The sequence below is a fragment of the Talpa europaea genome, assembly GCF_964194135.1.
Source record: "Talpa europaea genome assembly, chromosome: 9".
Taxonomy (NCBI): Eukaryota; Metazoa; Chordata; class Mammalia; order Eulipotyphla; family Talpidae; genus Talpa; species Talpa europaea.
Genome location: NC_140076.1, coordinates 23,903,356 through 23,916,953, shown reverse-complemented (window position 1 = coordinate 23,916,953; position 13,598 = coordinate 23,903,356). Strand labels below are relative to the sequence as shown.

The window sequence follows — 13,598 nt, the reverse complement described above, 5'->3', positions numbered from 1 at the left end:
GTGGGAATCTCCCTGGCCGGCTGGGAATTGAACCCGCGCTGCAGAGGCTGCGGACAGCTTCACAGCACTGCGCTCAACCCACTGCGCCAACGGGAAGGCCCCTCACTGTTTGCTTTTGGGGACCAGTGAAGCATTGTTGACAGGCTGCAGTTTCCAAATTTCTAGCCCTGTCATTCCCTGACCTCTCATCCCGATGCAGGGGCTGGCACTTACCTGCCCGATTGGTTTTGGCACCTGTGGAGGCTGGGGAAGAACTATTGCTAGTGTCACCGGTGAGAGATGTTCGACTAGAATGAAAAGTTGGTGTTGGTCGTTTCAACTTGCTGCCTGTTGATGGAATAACCTTGGGAAAAAAAATTAAAAGACCATATTTACTTGGTAAAATCTCTTAACAGAAATTGAATTTTAAAAGGCCCACTTTGGCCTCCTTATGTTTAATTGATTGAAAAGCAAATTAAAAGTCCAGGAAAGCAGAGATTCATTTTGAAAGTATCCTAGGCCATGCATTTTGATTGTTCCCAAAATAAAGCTTTTATGTTCCAATTTAAAAGTTCAAATTGTCTTCCAATAACTTTCACCTTACAAATTTTCACTAGAAATGGGGAAAAAGGTCCTCAAATGGTAGGACTGTAATGGTTGTAATGAACAGAAATATGGCAGATGAGTAAAGGAAAAAATGCAAGTAACTCCAAGTATCAAAGTTCTGGGCTTAGAAATTTGCAATATGATTTCTAGTCCCATGTGCTAAACATGGAGCCTCAGCTAGCACCCCAAACCCCATCACTGGGTTGGTGCACAGTCTGTAACCAGGTAGAATGACTTGACTTGTGGATCAAATGAATAATCAGGAATACAGAGTGCTGCTACAAGGCAAGCTGAGCCTAGGAGCGGGGCTGTGCTGCTGGGAATGAGGTTCTGGATGGGGAGCAAGAAGCCCAGCTTGAGCCTGGGCTCTGCGAATTATCTAGATTAACATCTGAATCTTTATTTCTCCTTCAGGAAATTGCGGTGGGTCCTGCCTCTCTACTTCCATTCCTGCACACTCCCTCTTGTTCCACCACCTCAGCTACACTGCTCTTCAGTCCCTACCCCCACTTCCGTGGGACTCATCCCTCATTCCTTTGGGCCTGCTTGGCAAAACGGCCTGTCAGAGGCCATGGCCAGACTCTGCCATGTGTAACCTCCGGCTCTCTTCCCCTGCAGCATTTTTGGCTCAGCACCCACAGCTACCCAATCCGTGATCTGCTATTTGTTGTCTGAGTCTCCTGCAGTCAAGTGTACATTCCATAAAAGCAGGGATGACACTGTGCTCACGATCACATCCTCAGCACCTAATGCAGTGTCTGGTGTGGGAGACTGGGTCGACAAAGACTTGTTGGATGCACAGGTGGTGTGCAGAAGAGGCACTTCTGAAACCAGGAAGAGCCGCAGAGATGCACATTATCATTGCTGCTATAGTGGGAGCTACGTGTCCTGCCTGAGTGTTATTTTTTTTTTTGAGATAGTAGTAAGAAATATGGAGAAAGAATATTTTAAACCTGTTTTGAATATCACTTGTGCCCAGCACATCTTTCTAATTTTCCTTTGAAATCCACTGTTTTCCGGGACCTTTAAGATGTTTATACAAATAGAAGACTAATGCAACCCATTTCATTATGTTTCTTGAATTTCTTTAATTTGTAAAGAAAAAGCCAATGCGACAGAAAGTGATTAACGTCCAAGCACAAACCCTCCTGGCCTACACAGGAGGCAGAGCACCAGTTTCAGAAGCTTTTGTTTGTGAGCACTGCTGCTGGGAAGGCCTCAGCGAGACCTGGGACTGCACTGCCAGAGCAGGACATGGCCTGGCTGCAGACCACCAGCTGGACAGCTCAAAATGCAGCAAAACCAGAGGTAAAAACCTTAAGATAAAACAAAAAAGCTAACCTATCAGGATTCTATGAAAAGCAGCACTTCATAATGAAAACATATAAAATTTTATAACTTTTGAGAAATTCATGAAACTGGAGCCATCGTGGAGGAAGAAAAGCAAGACACGCTGGTTGCGTCTTGGGGCCTTAGTGGGAGCAGCCCCCAGGTCGAGCTCTAGAACAGGCAACTTTCAGAACTGGAGCTCTAGCGTGGTCCACTCGCAGGCACTGGCTTCTTGTGCCTCCTGCTTTCTGTGGCTGAAGCGTTACATGTCTGAAGGTGAAACTATCTTTTGAGGCACAAGAACCCAATGTTTCCCAGCAGGAGGAGGATACAAAATCCTACTGCCATCAGAGAAGCAGCGAGCCCATGTTTTGTTTCGGAAACATATGGCTCTTCCAAAAGTGCTTAGCATTTAATCACCGCGCTTGAACATGCTTAATTGCTCGCATGTGTATTCAAATCAAGGCTGCAGAAACCCAACTGAGTCTGAGCCTCAGAGCAGTGTTCACTGATACTGTGCCTGGCTGAAGTGGGCAGCACCCACGCCATGGGCCACTGTGGTGACACCACCCACCGTGGGGCGTGGCTCGGGACGGGAGTGCCAGCCACTCTTCTATTCTGAGCAAAGATAGAACATTGTTGGACACATGCACTGGAGCTGAATTTCAAGTGTTCATAACTCGTCTGTGTAGCTGACATTTGGAGACACTAAGAGACTGTATTAACAATATTGATAAACACATCGCCAGGAATGACCACTGTTTATCACTCTGAACAAATATCATTCTAAAGATTGTTAAACAATCCAGTTGTAGACATTTCTTAGTCATCTCCAATTTTGGTGAATCCGAGTTAGAAACCCCTGAAAAACACGTGATTGGATGAATCAGCTGTGAGAGCGAAGCACCACAGGATAGAAAAGTGCAAGGACTCGTGTCCGGAAGAGGAGCCGGTCAAGTTCTTGGCATTAGCGAGGGTGTTGTCTTGGCTGTGTCCTCAGCCAGCATAGCCATACTCTACCTCGGGGCTGGACAGCTGGAAGTCAGGATAATGGCTGTCCCTGACAGGGGTGCCAGCTTTACTGTTTACCAACCAGGGTTTGTCATAACAGCGAGAGAACTGAAGTGGAGTCTGTGAAATGGAAATCCAAAGGGAAGGGTGGGAACAATTGAAAGTGGAACAGAAAGGGAGCAAATTGAGAACATAAAAAATAAATAGGAGACACTACATTTTAAAGAAACAGAAAACAAAATGCATATCAGTTCAAGGGGACGAAAGAGTCCAGTGGAAAGGTAATAGCACCCTTCATCCGTAACCCATCACAACAGTCACTTCTCTGCCGGCTCCGGCTGCACAGACAGTGCCTGGATTTTCAAAATTAGTGAGTCTGGACGGGCTCAAATTCAAACTGGGAATGGGTGGAAAGAAGCATTTTTGACTTAAGACCCAAGGAAATATTTTAATAAAAGCCCTTTCTAGTCATCCTAAAGGCCCTGGCGTCTGTGTGCCAGCAGGGCCTGGTCAGCCTGCTCTAGGTAGAGCCTGGTCTGCATGGCTTCACGGTATTCTCAGTGGAGCCTTTCCATGGCTATACTGCAGTGAACAGCTGCAAAGAGGGGGGTGGGGAAAGCCATGCTGGAGGTTATGCGTACCTTGGTACCACTGGCTGGGGTGGCTGGAGAAGATGGCATGGACGTACAGCTGTGGTTACTCTGACTGGCACTTGAGCTGGAGCGGGTAGGGGAGGCTGCCCGGGAAGATGGCTTCGATCTTCGACCCCGTGATCGGAAAGGTGTCATTCCCTGTGAAGCCCCCTCTGGTAGGATGAATTTCTCTCGAAGTTCGATGTTAGTTCTACCTCGTGCTAAAAAGGCAATAAACACACACACACACACACACACACACACGCACAATATGAGTTAATCTTAAAAAATTTATCTTTGATGGTCATACAGCTGCTTGGCCCCATGATAACAGTTATCTAAGTTATAGGTCTAGTATCTCTATGCTTTCTTTGAAAATAGGCTTCAGTTCATGATTTATCAACCTTGTCATCAGTCTGACCCATGGCAGACACATTAAGTAATAAGGCCCTTGGTTTGCTGTGATAAAGACGGCTTTGCGTCCTTCCGCTGTCCCAAGCTGGCCTTGCCACTGTGCCCTGGGGCAAGCACACTGTAACTGGTCAAGGGAAAGCAGATGCGGCGGTTCACAGACCTCTGAGGTTAAATCAAAACCTCTTTTCTCTCTCACAGTACATGCGTACTTTTTCTCAACTTTTATAGGTTATGTGGTCACGGAACAGTGGAGAAAGACCAGTCACTGAAATCAACATGTCTGACTCCTGCATTTGAATTCAGTTGGCAACAACCCCAAAGAAAGGAGTACAGGACTGAGGACAGTAGGAAAATCAGGACAGGATCATGAACAAGTAGACATGTCAAAGGAGAGAGAGAAAGATCAGATCATGCACGAAACTTGCCAGTGAGAAACTGTGAGGCCAAAGCCTGAGAGCTAGAGGCAGCGGCACGCAGCGCTGCGGGCCACCAGGAGCCGCCCTGCGACCACCTGAGCCGTTAGAGCAGAACTTCAGTTTCAGGTTTGGTTAGAAGAGACGGCGTACAGCCAACATAAATGTGAAATGCGAGATACTACTAATTGACAAGAAGTAACTCCTCTGGAGTAAGTCTATAGATAGCCTCACACGGAAAGGTTATCCTGAATAACCGCCTACCTCCACATCCACCTAAACTGTCCACTGTTTAGCATATTCTGGACAGATCTAAACAAATGCACCTGCTGGAGAGTCCTGGGAGAGGGAGCCTGATAGACAAAATGTCATTCTTTTTCTATTATAGATTGTCTACCTTGATCAGAAATTATAAGTGTAGGACATTTCGGGTAATTATGTCTACTCTGTTCTACCCAGCCTAACGTGTGTTCAAGGAATTTGAGGAACTGTGACAGAATCAAATTTTAAATCAGGTAGCATGGGGGTTCGAGCAGAGTGGCTCTAATTTCTTTCTTTCTTTCCTTTTTTTTTAAAAAAAGATTTATTTGTTTGTTTGTTTGTTTATACAAGCACTGGGTACAGTCAGAAGCACAGGAGGGTGAGAGAATTCACCAGAGCCAGAGCGGGGAGCAGAGCAGGCAGAAGGACCGAAGTACACTGCTAAGGGGAGCAGCGGGAGGCAGGGGAGGTCTGAGTGCCATGTGGGACCCTCCTCCGGTGGCCGGGGAGCATCCGGGGATAGAACCAGCACCGCAGAGGCTGTGGGCAGCTTCACAACCCAGCGCTCAACCACTGCGCCAGCACGGAGGCCCAGAGTGGCTCTAATTTCTAAAGCAAATCCAAATTACCAATATATTATGTTGGCAAATGCATCCAAGTGTCAGGTTAAATGGACTGACATGGACATCAACACTGCAGAATCACAGCTGGGGCTCTGCTGCCAACTGGGATCAGTCCTGCTCTTGGCCTCCTCAGGCTCACCACAGGGGACTGCTGGTCTTGAAGAGCTGTTTTTATCTTAATGGTTTGACTTACTGGGCCCTCGAACACTAACTAGGCTATCTCCTTCCTCTCATGGGGGCTACAATAGAACATGGCCCTCAAGTTTATCCCTTGGACCTCAGTTTCCTACTCATCCATTTTCTGGGCTTCAGTGCTTTCCTCTGTGTCTATGTAATACATACTCATATATGCTTTACATATATATGCACATTAAATAAAAAAATATAATGAACATTCCTCCATGATCTATGTGTCTCACATGATTTTTAACAAGCTGCAAAGTATTATTTTATCATGTGGACATCCATTTAGTCAACCAACTCATGCTGTATTTTACTTTGCTTACATTTTTTTAAACACTGATGACAACACTGTGATGAACTGCTTGTAAGAAGTTTTTGTGTATATCTGTGATGGTTTCCTAAGGGCAAACTTTCTATAAGTGGATTTGCTGGGGAGAAAAGGATGTAATTTAAGGTTTTGGATGCATGTCAACTAATCTCCAAAATTTTATACCAATGCAGTCTTCAAAATAATGTATAAGTATATTCAATTTACTTCACTCTGGCTAATGCTCACTGTATTGAAAGACTGTGTGTGTGTGTGTGTGCATGCATATGTATATTTGTGTGCAGGTAAAATCTGCTAATTTGATTTGTGCAAACCTCTCTCTGCTGGTGTCAAGCACGGAGTGGGACTACTAACTGCTCTTCTTGAAACACTCTCCTCCGTGGTTTCCACGCAGAGCCACCCCTCCCCGCTTGTCCTCCTTCCTCCCAACTTCTCCTTCCTGTCCCTTCCTCAACACCGACGTTCCCAGGGGATCTGCCTGCAGCCCTGTCCCTCTTGGACTCCCAGCCTGGATGAGCTAGTCCTGCGAGACTTCAGTGCATCAAGGGCCAAGCCTGATTCTTTTGCCCCTAGCGCGGCCCCTCCTGGAGGTCAGAAACTCACCTCCCATGGCCCCTGAGACATCACCTGTTGGTTCTACCTTCCACCACTTCTAGAATCCCTTGAGCCTTCCCATGCCCTCACACTCAGGGAGGGGGGCGGTGGTCCATGCAGCACCCCCTCTGCCCTGCATGCACGACGGTCATAGGCTTCCAACAGGTCTCCTTGTCTCGCATATCATTTTCTAGAACTGGGTTTCTAAGTAAAAACCTTATCTCTCTAATGGTTCAAAATCCTTTCATGGTCTTTCACTGCATATAGCAAAATTTCCCAAACTGAGATTTTGAGGAATTTCCTATTAGGAGTGTAGCTCACACTGCAGCTACATTTTGCTGTTTGGGACAGTCCTAGGCAACCAGGATTTTGTAAGCACTAAGAAATCCTGCAGTAAAGTCACATCTTTCACTCCTCAACCTGTGCATATCAGTATTAAACTATGTACTATCCTCAGTATAACGTTCCCTGTTGTCCAGACAGCCAAGGAAATGCAACACAAATGGGTACAAGAACCTACCCTAAATGGTATTTTAGAAGTCACAGTAATCCCCTCAGAGACCTGATGGCTTCAAAGAACTTTTGTCTTTGTGATGTTCATGACCTTCCAAGTCACTTATTACAGTCATGCCAGCCCTTAAGTGTTCACCTCCTAGCACAATCTTCTGTTTCACTGAAAGTAGCTCTTCCTGCTCATCACTATTTTGATCTCTCGGACAGTGGAGGAGTTCCTGACTCTGTAGTCAGTGGAACTGAGTGATCACTAAACTGGGAGGCCCTTCTGGACAGGTGGAGAGGAAAGCCATGCCTTGCCTTGTTTGCTCCTAGGGATGCTGAAAAAATCTTCTATGTTCCATAGAAAACAGCTACTAGACGGTGCCCCCAGGCTTCCCTGGGGTTCCAATTTTATGTTTGAAGACACACGCAGAGCAAGCAGTGTTGTCCATGGCCAGCAGCATATTACCGTAAACAGAGCAAGTAGAGCAGGCAGCAAACAGGCAACCAAAGATCCCCAAATGTCACATGCACCTTCTCTTCTCTTTGTTTAGACCAATCATACGTGACAAGAAAAATAAAGACTTATTAAAATCAACTTGGAAAGGAAACATATTTTACTGAGTGAGTTAAAATTATGTATATTGCTTCTCATTTAAAACAATGAAAATAGGACTTTAATTTTAAAACTGACCACATCCTTTCAAGCTTCTCAGAACTGTTTATAAAATTATTATTTTTTAAAGGGATGCCTAACAAAAACTATCGCTGTGGTTCACTGCAATGAATGCAGAATGAGTTAAAATCAACAGAACAATTTATGGACAGATCTTAATTCAAGTGAGAAGTGCACTCTCTAAAAGCTTCAGAATGTAACTAGGAATCACTGCCAAAGAAATTAGGGAGCTGTACTATAAATATTTCTGCTAGGTTTGTGAATGAGCCTTAATAATTATGCATGCTGAAATAGTAACATGCACATCAAAAGGGTGGGTATGTGGGGGGAGGTGGCACATAGCCTCCCAGAGACACAGGAGCATATATTCTAAAGCAGGCTGCTTTGGGCTTGAATCCTGCCTCTGCCTGTTCCTATAGCCTGTCCTTTATAGCTACCTATCCTTGGGCAAGCTATTGAATTTTGTTATGCTTCAAGTTCCTAATCTGTAAAATGGAGCTAATGATAGTATGTGTACACCTTGTTGAGGTGGAAACTGTTATTATTTATATAGTACTTATAACAGTGTGTGGCACAGAAAAAGCTAATTTCTTAAATAGAAGCAACAAATACTAATCGATACTGTTTCAACAAGGGTATTTTATGCTCTGTCAACTTATAATAGTTAGAAAAATCAAGATTTGGTTGTGACAATGCATTCATAAAGGCAGCAGATACCACAGAGCCAAGAGATGCTATTGTTTAAGAAGCAAAGCCATTCTCAACAGGCTGGGCACGGAAACAGGGACAAAGCTTAAAAGCCAACCTATGGGAGACTGACTGGAAATTGAAGAGCTGGAATCAGAGCGCTTTATTTTATTCCCAGGATGGTGAACTAGGAAAAAAAATAAACATATACACACAAAAAACAGAGACAGTGGGAAACACAGAAACTGGTCAAGAAAGAAACTGGTAGACGGTAGGGGAACCTCCTGGTTCACATGCAGCTCTGCCAACAGGAAAAAGGAAGGAGCATAGCTGAGGAGATGGAGTGACTCAGACCGGTCATTTGCCCCTGGCTGCAGCCCTCACGCGCCTCTAGCTGCAGGTGCCACGTCACACGGCATCTACTGTTCTCTCCTGCTCTGGGCTGGCATGCCAGCCTTTCCATGTTTAGCATGGACACTACATGGCCCTGCTTAGGTGATCACCTATCTTAGAAGCGTGTGGGCTCGCTACAAGGTGTTCCTTATTTCCCTGTGGTCAAGGGAGCTCCTTAGTTCTTCTCTCCATGGAGGGGCTCAACACCTGAGTTTCACTCACAGAAATTATAGACCAAGGGTTGGGGAGCCCTACCAGGAGCCTAGAGGCCTCATCAGGCTCCTGTCTAAGCTGGTGTTAACTCTGCAAACTGGAACACTCGATGACACCAATACCTTTCCTATTTCCGTTACTGTGTTCCTCTAAATCTGTCTCCTCTGACAGCATCAACCCCTCCTGCCTTCTCTCCCTGATCTCAGCTGGCACCTTGAGTTCGAATCTGTGCTAGTGGGACAACATCTGGGAAGCAAGCTTAACGACAAAATACCAGGCAGACCCCACTACCAGCATTTCCTGTAAATAGTGAAGTGCAGCGGTGAGGGCGTACCTAAAACGTGGTGCATGCTCAGGTCGGTCCCTTACCTCGGCAGGGGTCATTTTTCACTAAGAATTCATCCAGGGCCATCCATCCTCCACCGACGCGGACCATCACTGTGCTGCGCAGGATGCGGACCAGCCGCAGCTGCTGGGAGTCCCCAAACTGCAGGACCAAGGGGAGACTGGTAAGCATGCCTGAGTTAGCCTGGGCTTTCTTTCCAGAGCAGACTGTATTCAGAGGGAATGACAATTTGATAGTTTTGGGTGGGCATTTTTAACTCTTGCAATTTTCAGAAAGAATTTAAATTACGATAAAGTTAACGTTCCAGTCACCCTTGACCCCTGCACCAAAAGGGAGGAGAGGGCACAGGACAGGTAAAACACTAGCTCACTTTCTTTTAAAGATTCTCCCCAAATTAAAACCCACTTCTGTTAGGCCAGTTTGTTTTCATGGTGAGATTGATGTCAACTTCTGAATACAGTGTGCTTAAAAAACTACAGGAAGTAATTTTAAGCTGAAGGAAAACCTTGCAAAGCATCATTATTATCACAAGCTTAGAAGGAAATTTGATTTTCTACATTGTATTTTCAGAAGTAAACCCAAAGCATTCTCTAATTGTGATGTCACCAGCAGAAGTTTCTTCAGCTGGACAAATGATTATAATACTTATACTAAACTTTAGTTAAAAATTTAAGAAATCAAAATTTTAATCTACCATATTGATTATAAATAGTATTTAATAATCATTTTGGGATGTTAAGTATGATTTCTGATGTTTATTTTTTGCTTGCCTTAACATTCCCACTTCTCATCCATTAACACTTCGTTTCCCACTGTATAAATTACCTTCTTCCCAAACTAAAGAGGTAGAAAGTCATACTAAGATCCCAAAGCCAAAACTGAACATCTGGAGAAACAAAATTTCTAAAATTATTTAATTCAAAGAGACTGTTTGGGGAAGGAGGGGAGAAGAGAAAAGAACTCATCACTTAACTAGGATTTTCAAAGTTATAAAGGAGGACCATAACTTTGAAAAACAAGGCACAAAAATGCCAGAAAGGCCCCCCTCAAAATTAACATATTTGTAGTAGTAATTCCCCGTGTTACTGTGCATGGACTCAAGTACACTGTTTACAGATAAGGGGGATGAAAAAATATCACACATACCCACCCCCCTCCGCCAGTCCTTTACTTTGAAAATAAAGTTCCACATCTTTCATCTCTTATAGTTTTAAAGTTTTTATACAGAGTGATTACAGCAACAGCCAAGTGTGGTATGAAGTGCACTGAGGTGGGGGAACCCAGAGGTGTGAGGAGAAAATGTCCTGTCCTGGGAAGGAAGCTGCCCCTTGGTCTCTGTGGGAGCCTCCTGCAGACGCTGTGCCCAATGAGTGAAACCGGGGGCGGACTGAGATCTAGCCATATCTAAGAGCAGTGATGGCCCAAGCCACTATTTGGTTTTTCTCTGGAGAGGTAAGGAGAGGAAAGAAATAAGGTTCATTCGTCTTCCAGAGTGAATCAGGAAGGAACTCCCAGACATGCTTTATTCTTTCATTGCTGTGCCCTGTTATTTACTTGTTGGCATTTATTTCATTATTTTTTCCTCTTTAAGTTCTTACTATGAGGCTTTCCCTGAAAGATTCGCACTTGCTTCTGTGCAGCTGTGGGGGAAAGGAGTTTTGACCCAAGTCAGCAGCCAAAGTGGCTGGGGAAGCTGAGTCCAGCGAGAAGCATGGTGCAAGGGGTTACAGCAGCTCTGAAAATGCGGACCTACACAGACCAGGCAGAGCCGGGCAAAGTGGGACAAAAACCTCAGAACAGAATCAGAGGAGGTGACAGTAACTTTGTTTCCTTCTCTTAAAGGGAAAATCTCTGACAGCAACATTGGCTCTTGCAATGGCTCTGACGTGAGCAGTGTGGCCACAGGCATGTGGGACTTCAGGCCTCAGAGCCTTGTATATAAAATAAAGTGAACTTCTGTGGTCTACATTGCCATGCTGCTGGTCCAGGGTGCAAAAAAGGAGGATGTCAGCACCACTTCAACTTCATGCCATCCTGACCGAAGAGGCATATCCTGCAAGTGCCCTTGGCTTTCTTATGCAATAGTTTATCTACAGCAAATCTCAGTTTTTGTCTTTTGTTTCTTTCTATCCTCTGATCTTCCCATGGCTCAGAGTATGACAGTTGTTAGTGATTACTGCAGTGCCCAGAACTGATTGGGGGCCTCCAAACAACTTGTAGTGTTCTTAATTTCATATAACAAAACAGACTTGACCCATGCAACTTCCTTCCATTTGAAGACACAGGACCCCAGAGCCCTCAAAAAGATCTAAAAGGTTAGAGTTACCAAGTGGAGTCCCAGGCATGCAATCTTTCAGCAAGTCTGACTTGATCCCCTTAGATTTTAGCTGCCTGGCCACAGGGGGGCAAACCACAGGCCATGGTCATCATGTGGATTCCCACACTACACTTCTCAGGTACCTTCTGGTTATAAAATACAATGCAAGTATAACACAAATATTAATATATTTAAAGACACTGAGTACAAGTAACCCAAGGTTTGTTGCTTTGATGTACAATATAAAATTTTTGCTAAAGAGTCTGATAGAAATCAGAACTGTGTTGTCCGGTATCCTGGCTTCCAATGTAGAGGTATGAGATGAGGCATTTTTTAGAACTGGATTGATGCTATAGTTTCAATTTTCTCTGAACAATATTATACATAACTCAGTCAATTTAACTTTCAATGTCAAATTTCATCTTAAAAAAAAAAAAAAAAAAAAAAAAGACCTGGACTATCAACACTAGTCCAGCCCGCAGGTTTTCTCCACTTGGTAAGACAACCCAATGTGACCCAGGCATGCTTCTGATTATGCCCTCTCCCCACAGCACAGAACAGGCAGCAGTAGTTACACAGCCCATTTCCACTGAGAAGGAGAAAGTTGCAAGGCGCACTGTACCTGATTGCCGAGGAAGAACTATGGACAGTAAGAGTAAATGGAAATGGAAGAAAAAAAAAAAAAAAAAAGAACATTTTGTCAAATTAACACTAAGGAATGAAAACCACACATTCACGTTACCAGTCTTTGGCATGGGGACACACTCTGACCGTACTGACTGAGCTCCCGCCACGGTCACATGGTTTTACAAATTAAGACCTAACTTATTCCATCTGTTTTGCTCTGATAAATTCAGTTCCCTCATAGGTAATGGAAAAAAAAACAAGACAATAAAACTCACAAAACAAGTGTGATTACTTGGGACTTTGTTAACTAGATGCCTTAGGCTGAATCTGTCACTTGACACTTCCACTGCTGTACTTGGAGGGAGTTTTCCATATATAGGGGGACCTGGTTTTCCTGTTTCTAACTTCGTGCATGTAATGGTGTGATCTCATATGGCTGTCTAGATCCTCTCTGTGAATCCATGGTTTTCCTTAGGACTTTAGAGAACCCCAATAAGCTGCTAAATGTATTACAGGAGTCCTATTTCAGACCCCTTCTATGACCCAACTCTGGTCCCAAAAGAAGCTCACACAGCAAAGTTCACTATTAGTGATGGCCACACTCAGCGTGGTTTTCCAGGGAGGACTACGGAGTCTGGCATCACCCCAGTGCATCCAGGCCCTATTTGGAGTCCAGCACAGAGCAGGCAGTGTCCCGTGGGGCCCTGACAGTTTCTCCAGCTTTAATGAGCCACTGAGGCTCATAGTGAACACCTTGACTGGGAAACCAAACACAAGCAACTACTTGAGTTAGCTAGAATATGGCACTATTTTTCAGATGAAGCTAAGTAGGGTGTTAAACTTAGCCCAACAGGACACCTGGCACTGGCATCCAGAGCGAGGGGGGCCACAGTGGAGTCTGCTGGGTCAGACTGCTTTCACCTGTAAGGGGTGTGTGGGTGGGTGGAGGTGGGGGAGTGACCACCCTAAAGGCTGTTCTTTTTCTTACCCGGTATTTATTCTCTCCAATCTGTTCCACCTGAAACCTTTTTGCACATTTGCACTGAGCCACTTGTCTTGTGACCTATTGGTATTAAAAAAAAAAAAAAGGTAAGAGGGCAGAATAAGACCTCTTCAGAGAAACAAAGATTTTTGCATGTAAACAGAGACTCTATTCATTATGTATGTGTTAGGTATTTTAGGCTTCTGACACATCCATTTAACTTCTGTCCTGCATTAAAATGCATTTTTCTAACTAACTGGGATACTCAAGAGAGAGAGGTTATAATAAAAATTCCCAAGTAACTATTAAACACATTCCATCTGCTTCAAAATTCCTTCAGATAAATGTGCTATTATGCATGCATCATAATCAACTAACAAAGCAAATTATGAGCGAATGTGAAGTTCACCTTTGGAGTCCAGATTACTGGAAGTTGTCCTAGGGTGATCCAGGCCACTCCCAAGACCTGCCCCACTGCCTCTCCCTTCC

General features: G+C 44.5%; 1 protein-coding gene across 3 annotated transcripts in view; it reads right to left on the bottom strand.

Moving 5' to 3' along the window:
* MACF1 (microtubule actin crosslinking factor 1) overlaps positions 1 to 13,598 on the bottom strand; it is a gene marked incomplete at both ends in the record, with an annotated part of 211,499 nt that overhangs the window by 1,106 nt on the left and 196,795 nt on the right. For 2 of the 3 annotated variants that reach the window (XM_084243391.1, XM_084243392.1), the window contains 4 exons: positions 214 to 343; positions 3,567 to 3,778; positions 9,207 to 9,324; positions 13,116 to 13,190. In XM_084243391.1, coding sequence (XP_084099517.1) covers positions 214 to 343; positions 3,567 to 3,778; positions 9,207 to 9,324; positions 13,116 to 13,190 — 535 coding nt within the window. Of the gene's footprint in view, positions 1 to 213; positions 344 to 2,934; positions 3,046 to 3,566; positions 3,779 to 8,349; positions 8,419 to 9,206; positions 9,325 to 12,122; positions 12,141 to 13,115; positions 13,191 to 13,598 lie in introns of all 3 variants that reach the window. The other variant, XM_084243390.1, reaches the window with a different exon arrangement.